Below are 18,504 nucleotides of genomic sequence, written 5' to 3'. Positions count from 1 at the left end.
GTATTTCCGTGGACCAATGGCGGCGTCTGTGAAAGCGAAAACAGAGAACAAACAGAGCAGCACACGGACGTATCACACACCATAGGACAGTTTCGTAAAAACAAACAAACAAACAAACAAACAAACAAGGTTTTGACTAACTCAGTGAGACCCATATATTTATGAAACTTCAGACTCATTCATGTCTCCAGACTCCTCCTCATTTGACGTTATAATGTCAAAATAGGTTCTTGTGTGATTGTTTGCAAAAAATACTACGAACAATATATTAATTATGTATATATATTATAAGTATTGCTTGATCTGCCGTTGGAGACTTGCCATTTGCTGTTGTTTTTAAATAATTAATGAGGTAGGTCTTTGCAGGGTCTGGGTGCCGTTTGGCAATGGTTTTCTTAGTCAGTTCTAAAGATAATTGTGTGTCGAGTTCCATTTGGGGCAATAATGTGTATAGTAAATGACTCGTAACTGAATTTTTTGAATGTATACTATACACTGGTCCACTGTAAATAGCAAACGATGACGTGTTTCATTATGGACGAGCGAGATCGAGCCTCTCCTGGGCATTAGGTGGTGGGTTGGATTGAGGCTCTCCACTAGGCTCTTCACTCCACTTTTGTTTACAAGCGTCAAAAGACTGAAACGATCACGTAACCGATGCTTTTGTAAAAATCTATGTAGATGACTGGGGTGAGAATACAACGCTACACCGACGGCAAGAGATAAAGCCACCCCACCAGAAGTGTTCGAGTCGTCATGTTGGTGTGCCCAACTGACAGAGGGCATCTTTGACCTACAGTTATTATATTTGTACACGACTAAAAATAGGATGTGTCCTTGTGTTTGAGAAACACCCTCAAAGTTCTGAAAATCTTTCAGATAAAGTAAACCCCATCAATGGGCATCATATGTCTGAACAATTTAAGAAAGAGAAAAGCAAATAAAGATCACTAGAAGTTTTGTTCAAAATGATCAAGAAAGTGAGTGGTTTTATTGAATGCGCAATAATGTAAAGTTATAATTTGTAACTGACATGGCAATACAGTAATAGTCTAGCAAGGTAAGCCATGAAACTGGAATATTTGACACTGAAGCTTTGAAGCATTTAAACAAACACAACATTGTAAAATGAAGCATTTCTGAACTTGATTTGTTTACGTACGATTACTACTCTACTAACTACTAACTCAAGTATTATGTCTGTTTTTAATGTCACATTTTATCTTCGTAAAAGGTCACACAAGCACTGCATATGAGTTACTTCATATCTGCAAATTGTTTTCAGGTGAGAAAAAACGTATTAAAAGTAGCTTATCCAAATTGTTTTGTTTCTTTTTGACCAACAGATGGCAGTAAAATTACCATGTAGAAAGGTTTTAGTGAAATGCGCAATTCGGTTTAGAGTGAGTGATGTCCTCAGCCAATCTGGCAACCCTTGAAAACTCTGGTGTGTGTTTTCCCACATGTGGGAGTTGCGTGAAATCGGACACTTTCTTCTGCGCTGGAGACGATGGGCTGAGGGAAACATACACTTTCTCATTACACGGAAACGTCATGTAACTCTTGCGTCCTAATTCATCAGTAATAAACGCAGAGTAAATGTTATAATTATTACAGTGCAGCGCGTGGATTTAAAGAAGCCGCGGCATCAACATCGCTTGTCTCCGGTAATGACAAACAGCTTTATTTTAATGCTGCTACATTTTGCGATTGAAGCACTGCTGAAATCTCATACACTGTTTGTTTTGATCTAAGTAGGTGTCTACATTATTGGTCACCGGTGTTGTTTGTTTTTCCTGTCTTGAAAAGTGTTATGAAAACGGCTCGTGGTTTGGCATCAGTGCCTTGATGTTTCGTTTAAAGTTTTAATATGTATTTTAACTTACAGATACAAAAATACTATATACTTGCACAAATATATATATATATCCTGCAGGCATATATTTTATAAGATGGATTTTGATGACAGTTTTCATGTGTCTTGTCATGCTGTCAGTCTTTCACATTTGCTGTTGCAGAATTTTATGTCACTCCTGAGGTTTGATTTTGTTGAAATTCAACAAACATTGGACTGAAAGGATCACAATACATCTAGAAATGTTGATTTGAAATGAAAATTTGGAGTGATCTCTTATTTTTTCTGCGGCTGTATGTCAGATGTGGGAACAGAACGTGAGAAGCTTGTTTTTTTTTCTCTCCTGTTAGATTTACAGTTATATGAGTTGCATAGCAGCCACATGAGCTCAATTCTGTCCAGTCTTTGTGCCAAACTGTCAGTGTGTGCTTGTGTAATCAGAGGGCCTAGATAGAGTGCTATTTAATAACATTTTTAAACAGGACTTTGTTTGTGTTTTAAGAAGTGGACTGTGCCTGTAATGACCATTTAAGAAGAAGTGGGTCTTTTAATGTTTCTCTTTTCATAGAAACACTGCACAGACTGGACAGAAGAATAAATAGACAGTGGTAAATATTTTGTCAGGTTGATGTATACAAAATGTTGTGTTTTGTAGAATAATCATCTTAATCTTGCAGTTTATCAGAAATAGAAAAAGAGATTATGCTTAATGACACTGTGGTCTTTTATATAAATGTTTGATCCTGATTTAGATGATTTATAACTGCTGACCACATTACATAGCCTAAGTATCATCTTATTTTTATTTGTGACTCCGGACCACAAAACCAGTCTTAAGTAGCACAGGAATATTTGTGACAATAGCCAACCAAACATTGTCTCTACTAACAAGACAGGCTATTTGTACTCAGCATAAATAGACACTCTTTTTTTTCTTTTATGACAAAAATCATTAAGATATAAACTAAAGATCATGTTTCTTAAAGATACCTTGTAAATTTACTACCGTAAATATATCAAAACTTTTTGTTGTGAGTGGATGCTGCATAATCACGAACACAAATGGCCAGAAACGCGTCTACAAACATCACTCGCTGCTGCCCGCTCTTTGAGAATTACCCGCTCAAGTTTGGTATCTATGTAAAGTTTAGACTTTCTGCTTTCAGGTTCATCTACTCTCCACAACGTCATTGCAGCGGTAAGCCCATAGAGAGCATTAATATAAACCTGTTTCTTCTTAGCAACGGCCTGCTACAGCGCCTCTGATGGGCATCTTTAAAGGCCATTTTTATGTTTTTGCACCCTTAGATTCCAGAGTTTTAAATGGTTGTATCTTGGCCAAATATTGTCCTATCCTAACAAACCACACTGCACATAAATGAAAAGTTTATTTATTCAGCTTTCAGATGATGTATACATCTCAATTTCGGAAAATTGACCCATAAGACTGGCATTGTTGTCCCGGGTCACATTTTATGAAACCTTGCTATGCATATGAAATAAACATTGGGGAAATTCATTATGAGCAAAATATTGTTCACCCCAGTCAGCTTCATTTATGTAAAAATCAGTTCTTCTTTCTAGTTGGTTGTGAATGGAGAATAAGGCAATGTACCTGACCACGAATACCAATGAAGATAACAGCTCGTTGTTTGAGGAGGGATATGAGGGGATGAACCTGTCTAAACTCAACCTCTGTGATGAAGGTAAAGGTCACTAATTTTTCTTTATACCGTTCATACCCTTTTTATATCTTTGCCACAATTGCTAAATTGACAAATTAACACATTTTACTAATTACAGAGCAATTTTTGATCTGCCAAAGATTAGCAGAGCATGGGACACATTCAACATGGCTTCAGTCTATCACAACATCATTGAAAGACATACGTTTTATGAATATAATCAAAACAACTATGATTGGTTTAGAACACAAAAGCAAACTAATAATCCTGCAATTACAGGCTAATATTTGGCAATTTAGTGACCGTCTAATCCATGTACTGTATACCGACCAAATGATATTCAAATTTTTAGCAGTACAATATGAGTGTATTTTAATCTTCTCAAACTCTCTCCACATTAATCACTTGCTCTTGATAGAAGTGTGCGTGCGTGCGTGCATGAATTACAAATAAACTGTTCTTCAAAATGGTTTTATGATCACCAGTATTGGGTGTTTCGATGGAAAGGATTTGAAGTCTGTTTGTCTTTTACAGTAGGTTCAGCACAACATACATGTAGAAGAAAGGCGGATAGTTGCTGTGGTCAGTTGGGTTCCTTCACTGCAATCAAATATGCCATTGTGTCCCTTTATATTCTTCTACTGCTCACTATATTTGGCCTCTTCATAGCAGGTAGGCATATGTACTTCTCTCTTTCTTTGCCAATTCTTTTTGGTTGTGTTGGACCAAAGCATTTTATTTGTATTCAAGTTTCATTAGAACCCCCTATTTCACTTTTTCAATTTTAATTGATATAATTGATCTTTTTTCTTATAAACATGGCATCATTGAGATTAGAAAGATTAGAAATGAGCTACTTGTGCATTTAATGAGATTTTTGGACAAGATAGTAAAAATGTACATAATACATCAAACATTTTATTGCAGGAAAATGTACAGTGGAGTTCCTGTAACATTTAAGTAGAACAGTCTGATTATTTATAACACACTTTTACAACAGAAAACTGAACAAGAAATTGTGCAAAAGAACCAAAACCTTGATGTATATAAAGTAGTACCCAGAGAGGAACTGGTCCTGATTGTTTATGACTTCAGTCATTCTCCATCCTTGATACGATAAGCTTTGTGCATGTGTACAAGTTGAGCTTCAGTTTACACTCTAAGTCACTCCAGCTACTGGTTTGGTAAATAGGAAGAGCTAAATATGTTAGATAACATTTTAATTTATGTACTTGATTTAAATATTATAATATTGTTTGTTTGTTGCAACATAACCTATCCTTCAATTCATACAATCGCAGGTCATTTGTCACTTCAAGTACGACCCATTGGAGATTATAAGCGCCCCTACAAGCAGTAGGCCATGCCACGTAAACTATTTTCTTAATGTTTTTTGGGGTTTGATCTGTGAGATAATCACAAGCTGCCGAATAATAATGGTTAAATCCCAAGAAACACACATGTTAATAAAATGTAGACCTTTCATTTTGAACCCTAACTCTAGGCTTTGACTGCTTTTTCTTCAGCCTTGTCATCTAACCTTTTCTCGGCATTTGAACTTCTCCTCTTGCTTCACGTGTTGCAATTGTGTTTGCTGCCATGGCAAAGAGGTATGTCAGAGAAATATCTCTGTAATAACTGCTGGAGCTTCTCTCTTCTGCAAGGAGTTTCTTTAACCTCTCATTGGTACCTTTTCGATTCTTGTTCTTGACCACCCTTTCTTTTTGGGAACTACTTTGTTAAAGCCCTATAAGGTTCAGTTCCAGAGAAATGAGAATCTAAATATGGCTTCATGAGAAAACTGTTAAAATGGACACATTTTCAGTCATCAAAAACTAAATGTGGGTCATTTTCCAAAAACTGGTACTTCATTTCTTTTAAAGAGGAATGTCTGAAGAAGAAATAATGTTGAAACTAGAAATGTATATTTTACTTCTATCAAAACAACTGCATTGAACATAACCATTACGTGTCATTTTGGCAATTAGTACTCTTCAAAATTATCGGGTCTAAATAGTTTATTTATAGGATTCTATATTTCTTTGAGTTATAGGGAAATTTGGATAAAGGGATGTTGTTAATTATGGCCCAAGCGCCGATGATGTGAGGAATTGCTCCGTTTGTTATAATATTCAAAACGAATCACATTTTTAAGAGCTAAACATGCTCGAGGTTGGAAAAGGATCTGCTACCTGCACTTGATTTTGAAACTCTAGGTATTACCTACTGTCCAGATCCCAATGAGCATAGTGAACATGAGGGACTGTATAGTGGTAGAAGCTCGCTCCGGTACTGTGGAGCTAAAACGTGTAGGGCCTTATAGGTAGTCAGTAAGATTTTAATGTTAAAGGAGTCATATTGCACGGCTAAAACGAATATTATTGTTCCCTTTCTGTCGGTCTCTCGACGTTGTGTCGAACCGACAGATGGGGTTCGTCCTTGAGAACCAATCACTTCCGACTTCTTAGAAAAGGCCAATGAAAATTGCCGAATGAAATTTGCATGCCGGACTCCGCCCCCGGATATCCGGGTATAAAAGGGAGACGGCGTGCCTCATTCATTCACCTTTTGTTCTTCGGAGCCTTCGCTCGTGATCAACAGACTTCGCTACAAGACTGCCGGCTCTACGACGTGGTGCAGCGGACTGTCCCTTCCTGCAGCGACTTCCCCTGGGCGTCTCGGCGGTTCCAGAAGTGTTCGAGTTTTTTTCTCTAAAAGAGAAAAATTTCTCCAGCGTGGCATGTCCCGCTGTTCTCTTGGGTGCAACACACTCATCGAGGAGGGGGACGGACACGATGTCTGCTTCCAGTATGCTGGGGCAGATGTTGTGGATACGTCCTGCCCGCACTGCGGGCGGCTGACGATTCAGACGTTGCGTCACGGGTGGCTGTGTTCCCACGGGACTCAGCCACCACCTTGTCTGCTTCCCGTTCCGTGACGGCAGGACGGCGACAGCGAGGGTGATATGAGGATTACTGTGTACGCTAATCCGTCACCACTGGCTCGCGGACCGTTCGCACCTCGCCTTGCTCGTCTGACCGTTCCCCATAAGACGGTCTGCCGTCTTATTCCTCAATTACGTATCGGACACGTACGTGATGATGAGGTGTCTGTTGCAGCATCGGAGGGTGACTTACTGGCATCAGACTCCGACATTCCTTTAAGCTCCCTCCCTCGGGGGTCGAGATCAGGAAGAACGGATGTCAAAATGTCAGCATGCTTTCCCGTGTCCACACTTGTAGTCCAGGAGAGACACCTCTGGCTGAACCTTGCACAGGTGAGTAACTCTGAGAAAGTCCGCTTTCTCGATGCACCCATCTCGCAAGGGGGCTTTGTATACTGTCGGTGACAGTTAGGCAGAGGATATAGTATGTCCTCCCCAGCCGCGACTCGACCGCCCTCTGGCCGCCGAGATCCCGTGCACCGTCTGCTTCCCAGCAGCCCTGGTCCTCTTCGAGACATCGAAGAGGAGACCACCACCCCATCAGCAGCCGCGGTGAAAGCCAATGCGGCCCTCATGGGAAGACCCCAGGGAGTTCGAGAATACCTTTCTAAAAGTTTTCTCCCTCTCTGGGCGTTTATCACAGCCGCTCTCACCCTCTACACGACGGTGTTCGGCAACTTGACGTTGCGTCACGGTGAGACCCAATGTCGAGGATAATCAGCAGCCTAAGCACTCTCAATCGACGGTGCTTTGTGCCACATCATCGTCTGGGTATTATCACAGCCGCTCTCACCCTCTGCTCTCCACTTCCCCGAGACACCAGGTGGTGAACTTACAGGCACTCCCCACCGGGGAGGAAGACCCAACCCCATCTGTGTTGTGTCCAGTCCAGTTCCCACCTTTCAAGAAAGCTCTGGGACCCCCTACCTACCCACTGGTAGGTTACAATTTCGCGGTAGCATCACGGCTGACACGCCCAGGCCAGTCACCGTCGCTTCGTTGAGATTGTGACAGGGCACAGTGTTATGGCGTTTTCCATTGGAGCCCCATCTGTCGGTTCGACACAACATCGAGAGAACGACAGAAAGGGAACGTCTCGGTTACGTTTGTAACCTCGGTTCCCTGATGGAGGGAAAGAGACGTTGTGTCCTCTTGCCACAACACGTGCTGTCCACTGCAGCAGTCGTGAGAGATCTCAGGCTCCTCAGAACTAAGGTGAATGAATGAGGCACGCCGTCTCCCTTTTATACCCGGATATCCGGGGGCGGAGTCCGGCATGCAAATTTCATTTGGCAATTTTCATTGGCCTTTTCTAAGTAGTCGGAAGCGATTGGTTCTCAGGGACGAACCCCATCTGTCGGTTCGACACAACGTCTCGTTCCCTCCATCAGGGAACCGAGATTACAAACGTAACCGAGACGTTTGTTTTAGATGTAACGCAATGTGTATACACCATTTAAAGTTTAAAAACGTTGTATTTTCCACATACCGTGCATGTTTGTATCTCTTCTTTGCCCCGCCTCTCTGAAACGCGCTGATTTTTTACAAAGCTCATCGCTCTGAAAAGCGAGGTGTGCTATGATTGGCCAGTTCACCAGTGCGTAGTGATTGGTCAAATACTGCAAGCATTTCACGGAAATGTAACGCCTCTTACCATATGCGGAACATCAGGTTCCAAAGCAATTGTACTGACAGGCGATACAATGAGATTTACAATTACGCCCACCTGAACTATGTGTAGATTTGGGCGGTTTTAGTCAAATCATGTTACGAAGTTACGTAGATTCGCCAGGGTGTGGTTACACGAGGCGTTTCAGGCAAGTCTGGGTGAGCATTCGCTTTTAGTTAGAATGCATCTTTTGTTCCCACACTTTCATTTGTGCAATTTTACGTGTCTAATACATGCATGGGCAACTTATAACACACCAGAAACACAGAAAAACACGTATGTCCACCATATGACCCCTTTAATACGTTGCTTAATAGGCAACCAGTGCAATGTTGACAGGACCGGGCTAATATTGTCATACTTTTTTGTTGGTGTAAGAACTCGAGCTGCTGCTTTTTGAACTAGATGGAGTTTTTGTAATAAACCTACAGGGCAACCACCTAACAGTGCATTACAATAATCTAGTCTTGACGTCATGAATGTGTGAATTAACTTTTCTGCATTTGACGTAAATATGACGTAATTTAGATATATTATTAAAATGAAAAAATACGGTTTTGCAGGTGTTGGCAACATGGTTTTCAAATGACAGATTACTATCGAATAAAATGCCCAGATTCCTAGCTGACGACGAGGGTTTTATTGAGCATCCGTCAAGAGTTAAGCAGTATTCTTGGTTGTTACTTATGCCGGTTTTCAGTCCAATAAGTAACAGTTCTGTTTTTGTCTTAGTTCAGCAATAAAAAGTTGCTACTCATCCAGTTTTTTATATCAACTATGCATTCCATTATTCTGGTGAACTGCTGTGTTTCGTGAGGCCTCGAGGGGAGAGAAGAAGAACTGCCTTTAAAATAACAATCAAAGATAGTTAATTTTCTCTAAATCAGATATGTTTTTACCAGGTTATTTTGATTCTTTTGCCATTGTGGCATTTGTTCTCCACCCATGGTTCATAAAGCCTGTACATCTGCACACATGCACACTTCTCGAAAACAGCACTTTCTTTTGGCAAATTAACTTAATTAAAATGGAATTTGTACATATTTAGACTCATGGACAGCGAATGTTGCTTGTCTACATGTCATGATAACAAGGAACTATGCTTCTAAGCCTGTAGTTCCTGTTACGGTTTGGTCGGGTCATCACCTGGCACGGGGATTGTTTTCTTTTTTGTTGAGCACATGGCTGTCACCGAGCTTCGGCCGGCCTCGTGCTTGTGTCTGCGTCATTTGCCCCACCCTCGTGTTTTCGTATGACTTCTCTTGCACTGGTGTTTTTCCACTCCGTGCTCACACGCCTGTTGGCTCTTCACTCGTTAGACTTCATCGTTCCCTTAATTACTCCACACCTGATTATGATCTCCTCGTTACGTTCTCTTTATAATTCCGTCTGTGTTTGTTGTCCAGTGTCTGTTCATTGTAGATTTTGTCTGCCCAGACTGCCCCAGGGGTTGCTGCGGCTCTCCTGAAGAAGTTCCTCATTTTGTGTTTTCTCACTGTAGTGATTCCACCTTAGTCAAAGTCAAGTCTTGCTTCCTGGTATTTATATTCACCTTCCTTGTTCTTTTCGCTTCTCCTTCTGATCTGTCTTCCCCAGCAGTTTGCATCAGCGCTCCGGTCAGTGGTCCTCACAGTCAGCGGTCTTCTTGAGAGAACTAACCGACTACATCTCCAGGCGCAGCTTCTCACCTCTCAGGCTACGTGGACTCTGAGTCGAGTGAGGCCACCAGGCGCTTCCGCCCATCTCAGCACCGGCAGCCCTTCCTCGACTCTCCGTTCAGTCTCTTTGCTTCCCTGGAGGGAGAAGCTCGCGACCTGTATTTATATTTTCCCTTGCCTTCACCTGTGACAAATAAAGACTCTGTTTTTTCCCCCCGCACTTGGGTCTCCCGTGGTTCTGTCATGACAGTTCCAACTAGGGTTGTCACGGTACCATAAACATGTCTAAAGCACTGAAATACTAAAGTACACTAATTCAAATGTGGGACAAATTTCATTGATACAGCAGTCTTTATAAAGGGAAATATTAGGCTTACTTTAAATGCAGAACTAGCCATTAGGTGGCTTCAATTTTCCACTGAGTTAGTGAATCATTTAACCAACGCGTAAAAACGCTAATTTGAATCATCATCTCGTCCGAGTCATTCAAAACACACGTTCATTTAGGAGATAAACACCACAAAAAGGCAGATGTAAGTGTTCAAATGAATATTAATGCGCATATGCAACATTACCTACGGCAAAAATAGAGAGGCATCGCGGGTATTTTTAGCATTGCAATGCTACCGTAGCACCAGTACACCGTGCAACCCTAGTTCCAACCACGCAACTTTGCAATGCTGGTTGCAAATGTTCGTTGGAACAATAGTTTTGGGAAAGCAATATATCATTGAACTATGCTGTCATCGTTGGAACTTGCAACCATAGTTGGGAAACAATGCTTTTGGGCTGGCTGGTTAACACCTTTAATCTACCATTGCTCCATGGCCATTTCGTAGGTGTGTTTGTTCTGGGGCTCTGCCTTCTTTCTCCACATCTAAAACAACAACAGCAACAACAACAACAAGATATGAGTAACATACACCCAACATACTGAAGCAGATTGGTGTCGATGACAACCTGGATTTTTGCAAAGCTACATGGAAAATCCCCTGATATGAGTTTTCCATAGCCATAAAATTAAGAGAGAGAGAGAGAGAGAGAGTAAAGATCAGGTAAACTAAATATAATTTGTCTTTCGTTTATAGTGTAATGACTATTACATATTTTGATTAAATTTTCACAACAGGTAAAATAAAACTATACTTGAAGGGATAAAGCACCTATTGAGATGGCTCCAATTCATCTTTGGTGTGCAATTTGTAAGAGACTAGAAGGCCCATAGTGAAGATTGATTATGGCAATGAAATGTTGCTTCTTGACTGTAAAAAATCTATCTGGTTGTATCTAATATGCATTCTAAGAAAACATTTGCTATTGCAGTATGTTGTCTGAATTCTGTTTCATTCGTGTGAAAAGTGCATTTTTTGGTTCGGTTGTATAAACTGGCAACAAACCACCTGATTATAATGAATTTGTGCATAATTCTGTTTATATAAATGTCACTAGCATAAATTTGCTATAGAGACCGGAGTTAATCATTTCCATTTTGCACATGTTTAAAGCGATGAACTTTTAGAAGTCATACTATGAGGCACATATTGTTTCCTAACCTTCCCAACATTTTGGATGTCTCTCTGATCTGACACTATCATTTCAGCTGTTGCTGGAGTTTCTATAAGCTGATGAGTTCAAGCAGATGTGTTTGATTAGGAAAACATTTAAAATATATACAGTTATGCTGCTATGGGTCCTCCAGGAGCAGGGTTGGGATCATTCCTTTGCTCTATACAATTGTTGTCTTGTTAGTTGTACAGTAGGGAATAATGCACACACATCTTTCAGCTGATCTTTAATGGGAAAAACAGAGAGGGAATCAGTTGAGAGTTTACAGTATGAACCACAAAAAAAAAGCTGTAGAACAAATGACTCACACCCCTCTCGAGTCTGTGCACATACTGTAAGAGCATTAGATCAAACCTCCCACTTTTGTCTTCTCTGCACATTTGTTTATACCCTCATGGCCAGAGGAGTTTAGGTTATTTAAGCATCTGTAGTAGTTTTACTAAATTCATGCCAGAACACTGCACATGTGAGTTCAATGAGATGCATGTTTCTTCTCTCAAGATTACTGAACGGCGGTTCACGGAACTGAACCTGAGCAGTATAAGACTAACCTGGAATTTCAAAATATTATATAACAACAGTGATACCTGCATAAAATTCTGCATCAAATGACAAATGAATGTTACGTACACAGAATGTCAGCAATGGACCTACAGTAAGCTGTCACTCCTAATATGCACCAATTGTTTAGATACAGTCTCTATGAAGGTCCCTCGTTCCAAAATGCTATGATTGGTCAAGCTGGTCCAGTCTGTCGTGTTGGTCAACCACTTGAAGCTTGTTTCTGAAAGCCTTAGCTTCTCAGGTGTAAACACTATCCAAGAGGTGGGCTGTGCCTCATCGGTTTAACACAAGGCTTAACCACACACACAACTTGAACAGGGCATTTCACAGCGGTATGATTTTTTTATTTGATTCACAAACATGAATAGTATCACAAAACATTGCTACGGATCAATGCATCGATTACATTTGTAACGATATGATGCATCGATGCCACACGTTTAGGGCTGCAGCTATCGATTATTTTAGTAATCGAGTATTCTACTGATTTTCCATCGACTAATCGGGTATTCGGATAATAAGTACTTTTTCTTTAATAAAGAGCAACTCTAAATATACAAGAGAAAATAACACAGGTCTCTTAAAATGAACAACTAATTTGTTTACTTTTTAGAAAAATGAACATATTTATTGCTGAAATTGCATACATTAATATCTGTGAAAACTAAACCCATTTAGTACATTCCATTGCCATATTACATTCAAAATGCAATATAATACAAATATATAAATAAGAAACATGAATAAAAATAGAAAGAATAATTTCAAAGGTAAACAACTAACTTCAGCTTATGCATGATGCATTTAGGGTGTTTCTTTTTTTACTATTAAATAGTAATATATAGCCTATGACTTTTATTGGTAGATTGTCGGAAGATGCTTAATTTTTTACTATGTCTGTTTCTTCACTCAAACAATAAAATGTTCGTGAAATAAACTCTCAGAGCAACTCTGGAGATGAAGTTCATGTGTTCATGTCCTCATAAAGCGCAGACAAATTCATGAGCATCACGCGTGTAGCACGTTAAACTGTGCAGTTCATTCACGCAGACACGCAGAACAGACAGATGACATGTGTAAATAACAGGATTCGGCATCCACAAGTCCGCATCTAGTTTGATGGACTCAATGCAGCCGGAAAACAAGTTTCACTCGCAAAATAGACTAAAACTAAGTAAAAGAGCAGTTCACCATTTCAATAAGCTCTCAGTTATTTATCAGCATGAGAAACACGTGTGAGCGTGTGAACAGACTCAAATGCTTGTGTCTCACGGTGAATGCGTGAGACTTGAGAGCCCTGTAACATGAACAGAGTTTAGCGGGCTGTGCATCAGTAATAACGGTCCATGGGGAAACGCAGCGCTCCGTGTGTACTGTAGTTAAATGGATTAAATGAGGCTTCGAGGCAATAAAAATTGCCTCTATGATTTTTTGTATTCGAATTACTCGAGTAACTCGAGGAATCGTTTCAGCCCTACACACGTAAATTATCGATATGAGGTACCTTTATTGGACACTCTCCACATCCTCATTCCTCACGCAACGGCTAAGTGTATTTTTTGTTAGTGTGTTGTTGTAAAGGTCTCATTTGGGACAGAGAGTGTGCGCAATTTTCAAAGAGTTCAATTAAACGTTCATTTGATCTATTTTGGTTGCATTTGTGAGTTATTAAAAATGTAACTGCTTGTGTAAACTAGGCAAGTAATATTGAAATATCGATAACTTAATAAAATCATAATCATGTCGTGGAAATTTTTGAGGTATCGGCAAATATCGCATCGCTGTCGGAGATAATCGATATCGCATCATATTGTGATGAACTGTCTGATTAAAACCCCTACTGAATGGTGGATTTACAGCAGATGGCAAAGAACTGGAAAGGATTATTAGGTGGTGTAGATCATTAAATGGGTTTTCTGTTAAAGATTTGGAATTAACATTGAGCTTTGTAACTTTGCCAACCTTTTTATGTTCAGCATAATAGGACACCACAGTTTCTTCTGAGCGACCGAATCTTTTTCTGTCCCGTTTTTATGACCTTACAATCAGAATTGGTGTGTCAACAATACCTCTCTTTGTAAAGCTTTTGATTAAATCTCTGTCCCATTCAGTGTCAAAATCTCGGGAATCCTTGGAGAGGCAGAAGGCTCTGCTGGAGAACGTGACTCATCTGGGAGAACGCGCTGAGACCTTGCAGAGATCTCTTAGCCAGCTTCCCTCTCAGAGTGACCTTCTTGAGAACATCTGGAAGCTAGAAAACTTCTTCAACAACCAAAGTGAACAGCTGCATCAACTAGGTAACTGCAGAAAACACGATAGTAATGAGAAGACGGTTCTTTTAAAAAACTAACAGTAATACTATGATGACTTTCTTCAACCTTCATCTCTAATTGTGCTGTAGTTACTATGACCAGAACAGCTGTAAGTCATTCTCTATAATAGTGAATGGAAAGGAACATTTTCAACAAAACCAACTGAAGCAGGGCCGGCTCTAGGGCGGGCTGAGCCCACCTAAACACCCGTCTTGCCCACCCAATGAGAATAAAAATAACACCAAAAATTGCAGTATTTTCTATTGGCTGAAAGCAACGTCACTCTTCACTCACAGAGCGGCTTTAATTTGTAACAGAGAAGCATGCTACATGAAGTGAAAGTGAAGTGAAAGTGACCTATTAGTCAGATATGGTGACCCATACCCAAAATGTGACCTCTGCATTTAACCCATCCCATGAAAGGAAATACCATGTTTCCTAACAATTGTTCCAAGGGGGAGCATGTACAAATTAAATAACATTGGAGCAAGGATAGAGCCTTTAGGGACCCCCCTCATTAAGGGAGCTTCCTCTGAGATGAAATCCCCCATACCAACAGAAAACATTCTATTGTTTAAGTAGGATCCATTTTAGAGCACTACCCTTAATGCCCACCCAATGCTCCAAGCGAGAAATGAAAACAGAATGGTCAATTGTATCAAATGCCGCCTGCAAATCTAGTAGTACCAACACAGCAGATTTGGCAGCATCAAGAGTCATTAAGGTATCATTCAGAACTCTAACCAAAGCTGTTTCAGTGGAATGCTTTTGCTTAAAGCCTGATTGAAACACCTCAGAGATATTGTTATTTAGCAAAAAAATCTGTAATTGATTAAACACTATTTTCTCTAAAATTTTGGACATAAAAGAGAGATTTGATACCGGTCTAAAGTTAGTAAGAACTGTCGGGTCTAAATTAGTTTTTTTTAAGAAGTGGGCGTATGATGGCGTGCTTCATGTCGTCCGGGACAGTAGCCATTTCGAGGCAACTGTTCATGATCTTAAGTAGAGTAGGCCCAATCACCTCAAAGGTTTGTTTAAGAAAACGAGGAGGAAGAATGTCATAGGAAGATCCAGACGGTTTAAGCTGATTTACAATATCTTGTAGAGCAGGCAAAGTTACCGGCTCAAACTGACACAAGATGCTAGTAACTAGTGGGGGAGCAGAGGGATCCTGGTAAGAGGAGGGAGTATTTAGCCTAATATCCCTTATCTTGTCCACAAAAAAGTTTAGGAATTTGTCACACATTGCCAGAGACTTTATAGGGAAGGGATCAACTGACGGATTGACAGCCACGTTTATAGTGGAAAAAAGTGCTCTAGAATTGTGTACATTTTTCTCAGTCAGGTCTGAAAAATACTTAAACTTAGCTGTTTTCACCATTTTTTGATATTTTATCAGACTATCTGTTAATATTTCATACGAAACTTGCAGTTTATCTTTTTTCCACCTTCTTTCGGCCTTTCTACATTCCCGTCGAAGAGCACGAATATCATCGTTGAGCCAGGGCTCAGCCTTTGGTTTATGTCGCATTGCTTTTTTTGGAGCCAGAGTATTTAAAATATTAGCAGAGGTGGTATTAAAATGATTTAGATAGTCAACACTGTTCCAATCAACACAAACTAGGTCGGATGATTGGAGTACCTCTTTAAAGGCCGTTGAGAACTCGCTACAAGTAGTTTGTGTAATCGTACAAGACCAACAAACTACCTTAGTGGGTCTAGTAATATTGTCATTTATGGGAACTCCAAATATAATGGGCTTATGGTCAGAAATAACATGGTCATCTATTTCCAGATCACATACTGACAAACCATGAGAAAGCACCAAATCAAGGGTATGACCATGCAAATGAGTAGAGACATTTACAAACTGTGTCAAATCAAAAGCGTCAATAAGCTTAAAAAATTCTCTGGCTAAAAGATTAGATGGACAGCACACATGTATGTTAAAATCTCCCAGAATTAAACATCTATCAAAATTGGAGAGATAATCCCCCCTAGAAAGTCCGAAAACTAATTTGTAAAGTCCTTATGTGGTTTGGGTGGATGATAAATGACTGCAATCACCATCGGGTTTTCCAGTTCCAAAACAAAAAATGCTATGGTCTTTTGAACACTTGTTATGTATATTATATTGCATTTCTGTCAATAGATCCTCCAAAAAATTACACACTGGCCCTTTCACACCGCGGGTCCCTTCGCCATTGTGTTGTTTCTACAGTAGCCGTAAACAGACAAACTGCTCTACAGAGCGCGTTTCGTAAATATGTTATCTCTTTGGCAAAGAAGGGAAAACGTGACTGTGAGAGCCGCCGTAGTGTTTCTAAAGGGAGTGGTATGGGTCACCATACCTGACAAATAGGTCACTTTTACTTTTCACTTTAACATAAACTTGAATTTGAGTTGCCAGGGTGAATAAAAAGCTGTCACGACTCTGCTTTATCTTGTCATGGATGTCTTGGTCTTGTGGCAGAGTCGTGGCAAAGCCTTATGTTTAGTGTGAGAAAGCCATGGCGTGTTTATCTTTTGACACATGTTTTCTCGTGTCTTGTCATTGGCCCCGCCCCTCTCGTTTCATGTATTGCCTCCCTGCCGTGTCTAATGTTTCCCACCTGCCCTCGTTGATTACCCTTCGTTTGTCTTCCCTTTAAAATGCCCTCATGTTTCATTGTCTTGTTACTCATCCGTTGTATGTATTCATTGTACTGTGTACCCTGTACGTGTACATATGTGCTTACCTGTGTTTTCATGCTGTGCTTGTGAGTATTACGCTGCCTTGTGTTTGCCTTACCTGACCGTGTTTAGTTTCTTAGTTATTGTCTGTCCTGCTGTTTTTGCCCCCATGTGGGAAGTATTTTGGTTTCTTTTTATATAATTAGTCTTGCCCCCGTTACCCCATTGTGGGTGTTTTTGTTTGTTTTAATAAAGTCTGTGTTAACCCCTTCACCGCTGCTGCCTGCACTTGGGTTCTTCCATCCGAAGTCGTGACAAAAGCACATCCGGCATAAAAAATATAAATAATAAAAAATATACTTAAATAAAGCAAATATGACTAATAAAGCTCTCTGTTGCTGTGACTTGTGAGCAGGTCAGCTGGCGCAGGGCTTGGAGCGGGACATCAGGGACCTGCAAACAGTCTCTGAAAACACCTCAGACTCTGTAGCTCAGCTATGGGACCATCTGGCCATGATCATTCGATCTAGGTCAAGGAACAGCAGCAGTCTGGGACAGGAGTTAACCTTAGCTACCGTCTCTATACGAACCCAACATGAGAAGTTACAGACAATGGTGCTAAACGTTGAGACTCTGCAGGAGCATCTGGAGGAGGTCGGTTGGGCAATACAAACGTTAAATCGTTCACTTGGTGGTGATGTTAGCCTGTACCAGATGAAGATCGTTGAACTACAGGAAACGATTGGAAATGTATCCCACGAGGCCACAAGCACAAGAATTACACAAATACACCTTGAGGAACAGATGAGGAATGAGATTGAGATTCTCAATGTCATCACAGCAGATCTGAGGCTGAAAGAGTGGGAGCACTCCATGACCCTCAAAAACTTAACTGTATTACAAGGTATGCTTTAATTGTCATCTCAATACCAAGTATTTCTTTCATGTTGGCTAAAGTTCCAGAAACGTGGCCACTAGGGCTGGGCGATGTGACGATGTTATCGTATATCGCCGATGTCTAGCAAATATCCCGATGTCGATTACAACAGACAGATACCAGACGATAATCGATAATAATGGAAAATACGCATTATAACATTATCATGCGATGTAGGCTTCAGCGTGAACGTTAATGTTCATATGCCCAAGCAGTCAGTAACAGTGACAGAATTTTGGAAACGCTGTTTTGTTGGGTCAGTTGAAACTGCTGCTGTTTTCTGCTGGTCGCTGCACAGATAGACCAAGAGAAAGACGAGCTGCGTTGGCAAAGCAAAACCTCATGCTCGCGGGGCTGTACCGGTGTTCGAATTGTCCTACACTGTCAGATTTTCCTACCGCAGGTCAAAACTTAATATAATCTAAACCACATCGACAAAATAAACAGGTAGGATGATTTTACAATGCAAAATACCCTGTCAGATAGATAGTCCTACTATCTTAAAATAAACACATAACATAAATTTACAGCATAAATACCCTGTCAGATAGTCCTACCATCTTAAAATAAACATGCAGTATTCATTTACAGCGCAAAACCCAATCAAATTGTACTATAGGTATTAAATAATATGTAGA

General features: G+C 40.3%; 1 protein-coding gene across 3 annotated transcripts in view; it reads left to right on the top strand.

Annotated features, from left to right (window-relative positions):
- The first annotated feature begins 1,472 nt into the window (after positions 1-1,472).
- Positions 1,473-18,504, top strand: part of scara5 (scavenger receptor class A, member 5 (putative)) — a 38,029-nt gene continuing 20,997 nt past the window's right edge. The window contains exons 1-6 of one of the 3 annotated variants that reach the window (XM_057352111.1): positions 1,473-1,667; positions 3,022-3,053; positions 3,440-3,561; positions 4,075-4,212; positions 14,053-14,238; positions 17,345-17,833. In XM_057352111.1, the coding sequence (XP_057208094.1) occupies positions 3,450-3,561; positions 4,075-4,212; positions 14,053-14,238; positions 17,345-17,833 (925 nt within the window). In that variant the 5' untranslated portion in view covers positions 1,473-1,667; positions 3,022-3,053; positions 3,440-3,449. The remainder of the gene's footprint in view (positions 1,668-3,021; positions 3,054-3,439; positions 3,562-4,074; positions 4,213-14,052; positions 14,239-17,344; positions 17,834-18,504) is intronic. The other 2 variants (XM_057352112.1, XM_057352110.1) reach the window with 2 other exon arrangements.

The sequence above is a fragment of the Triplophysa rosa genome, linkage group LG15 (genome assembly GCF_024868665.1).
Source record: "Triplophysa rosa linkage group LG15, Trosa_1v2, whole genome shotgun sequence".
NCBI classification, from domain to species: Eukaryota; Metazoa; Chordata; class Actinopteri; order Cypriniformes; family Nemacheilidae; genus Triplophysa; species Triplophysa rosa.
The sequence above is the reverse complement of the archived record's forward strand: the minus strand, read 5'-3'. Positions and strand labels throughout refer to the sequence as shown.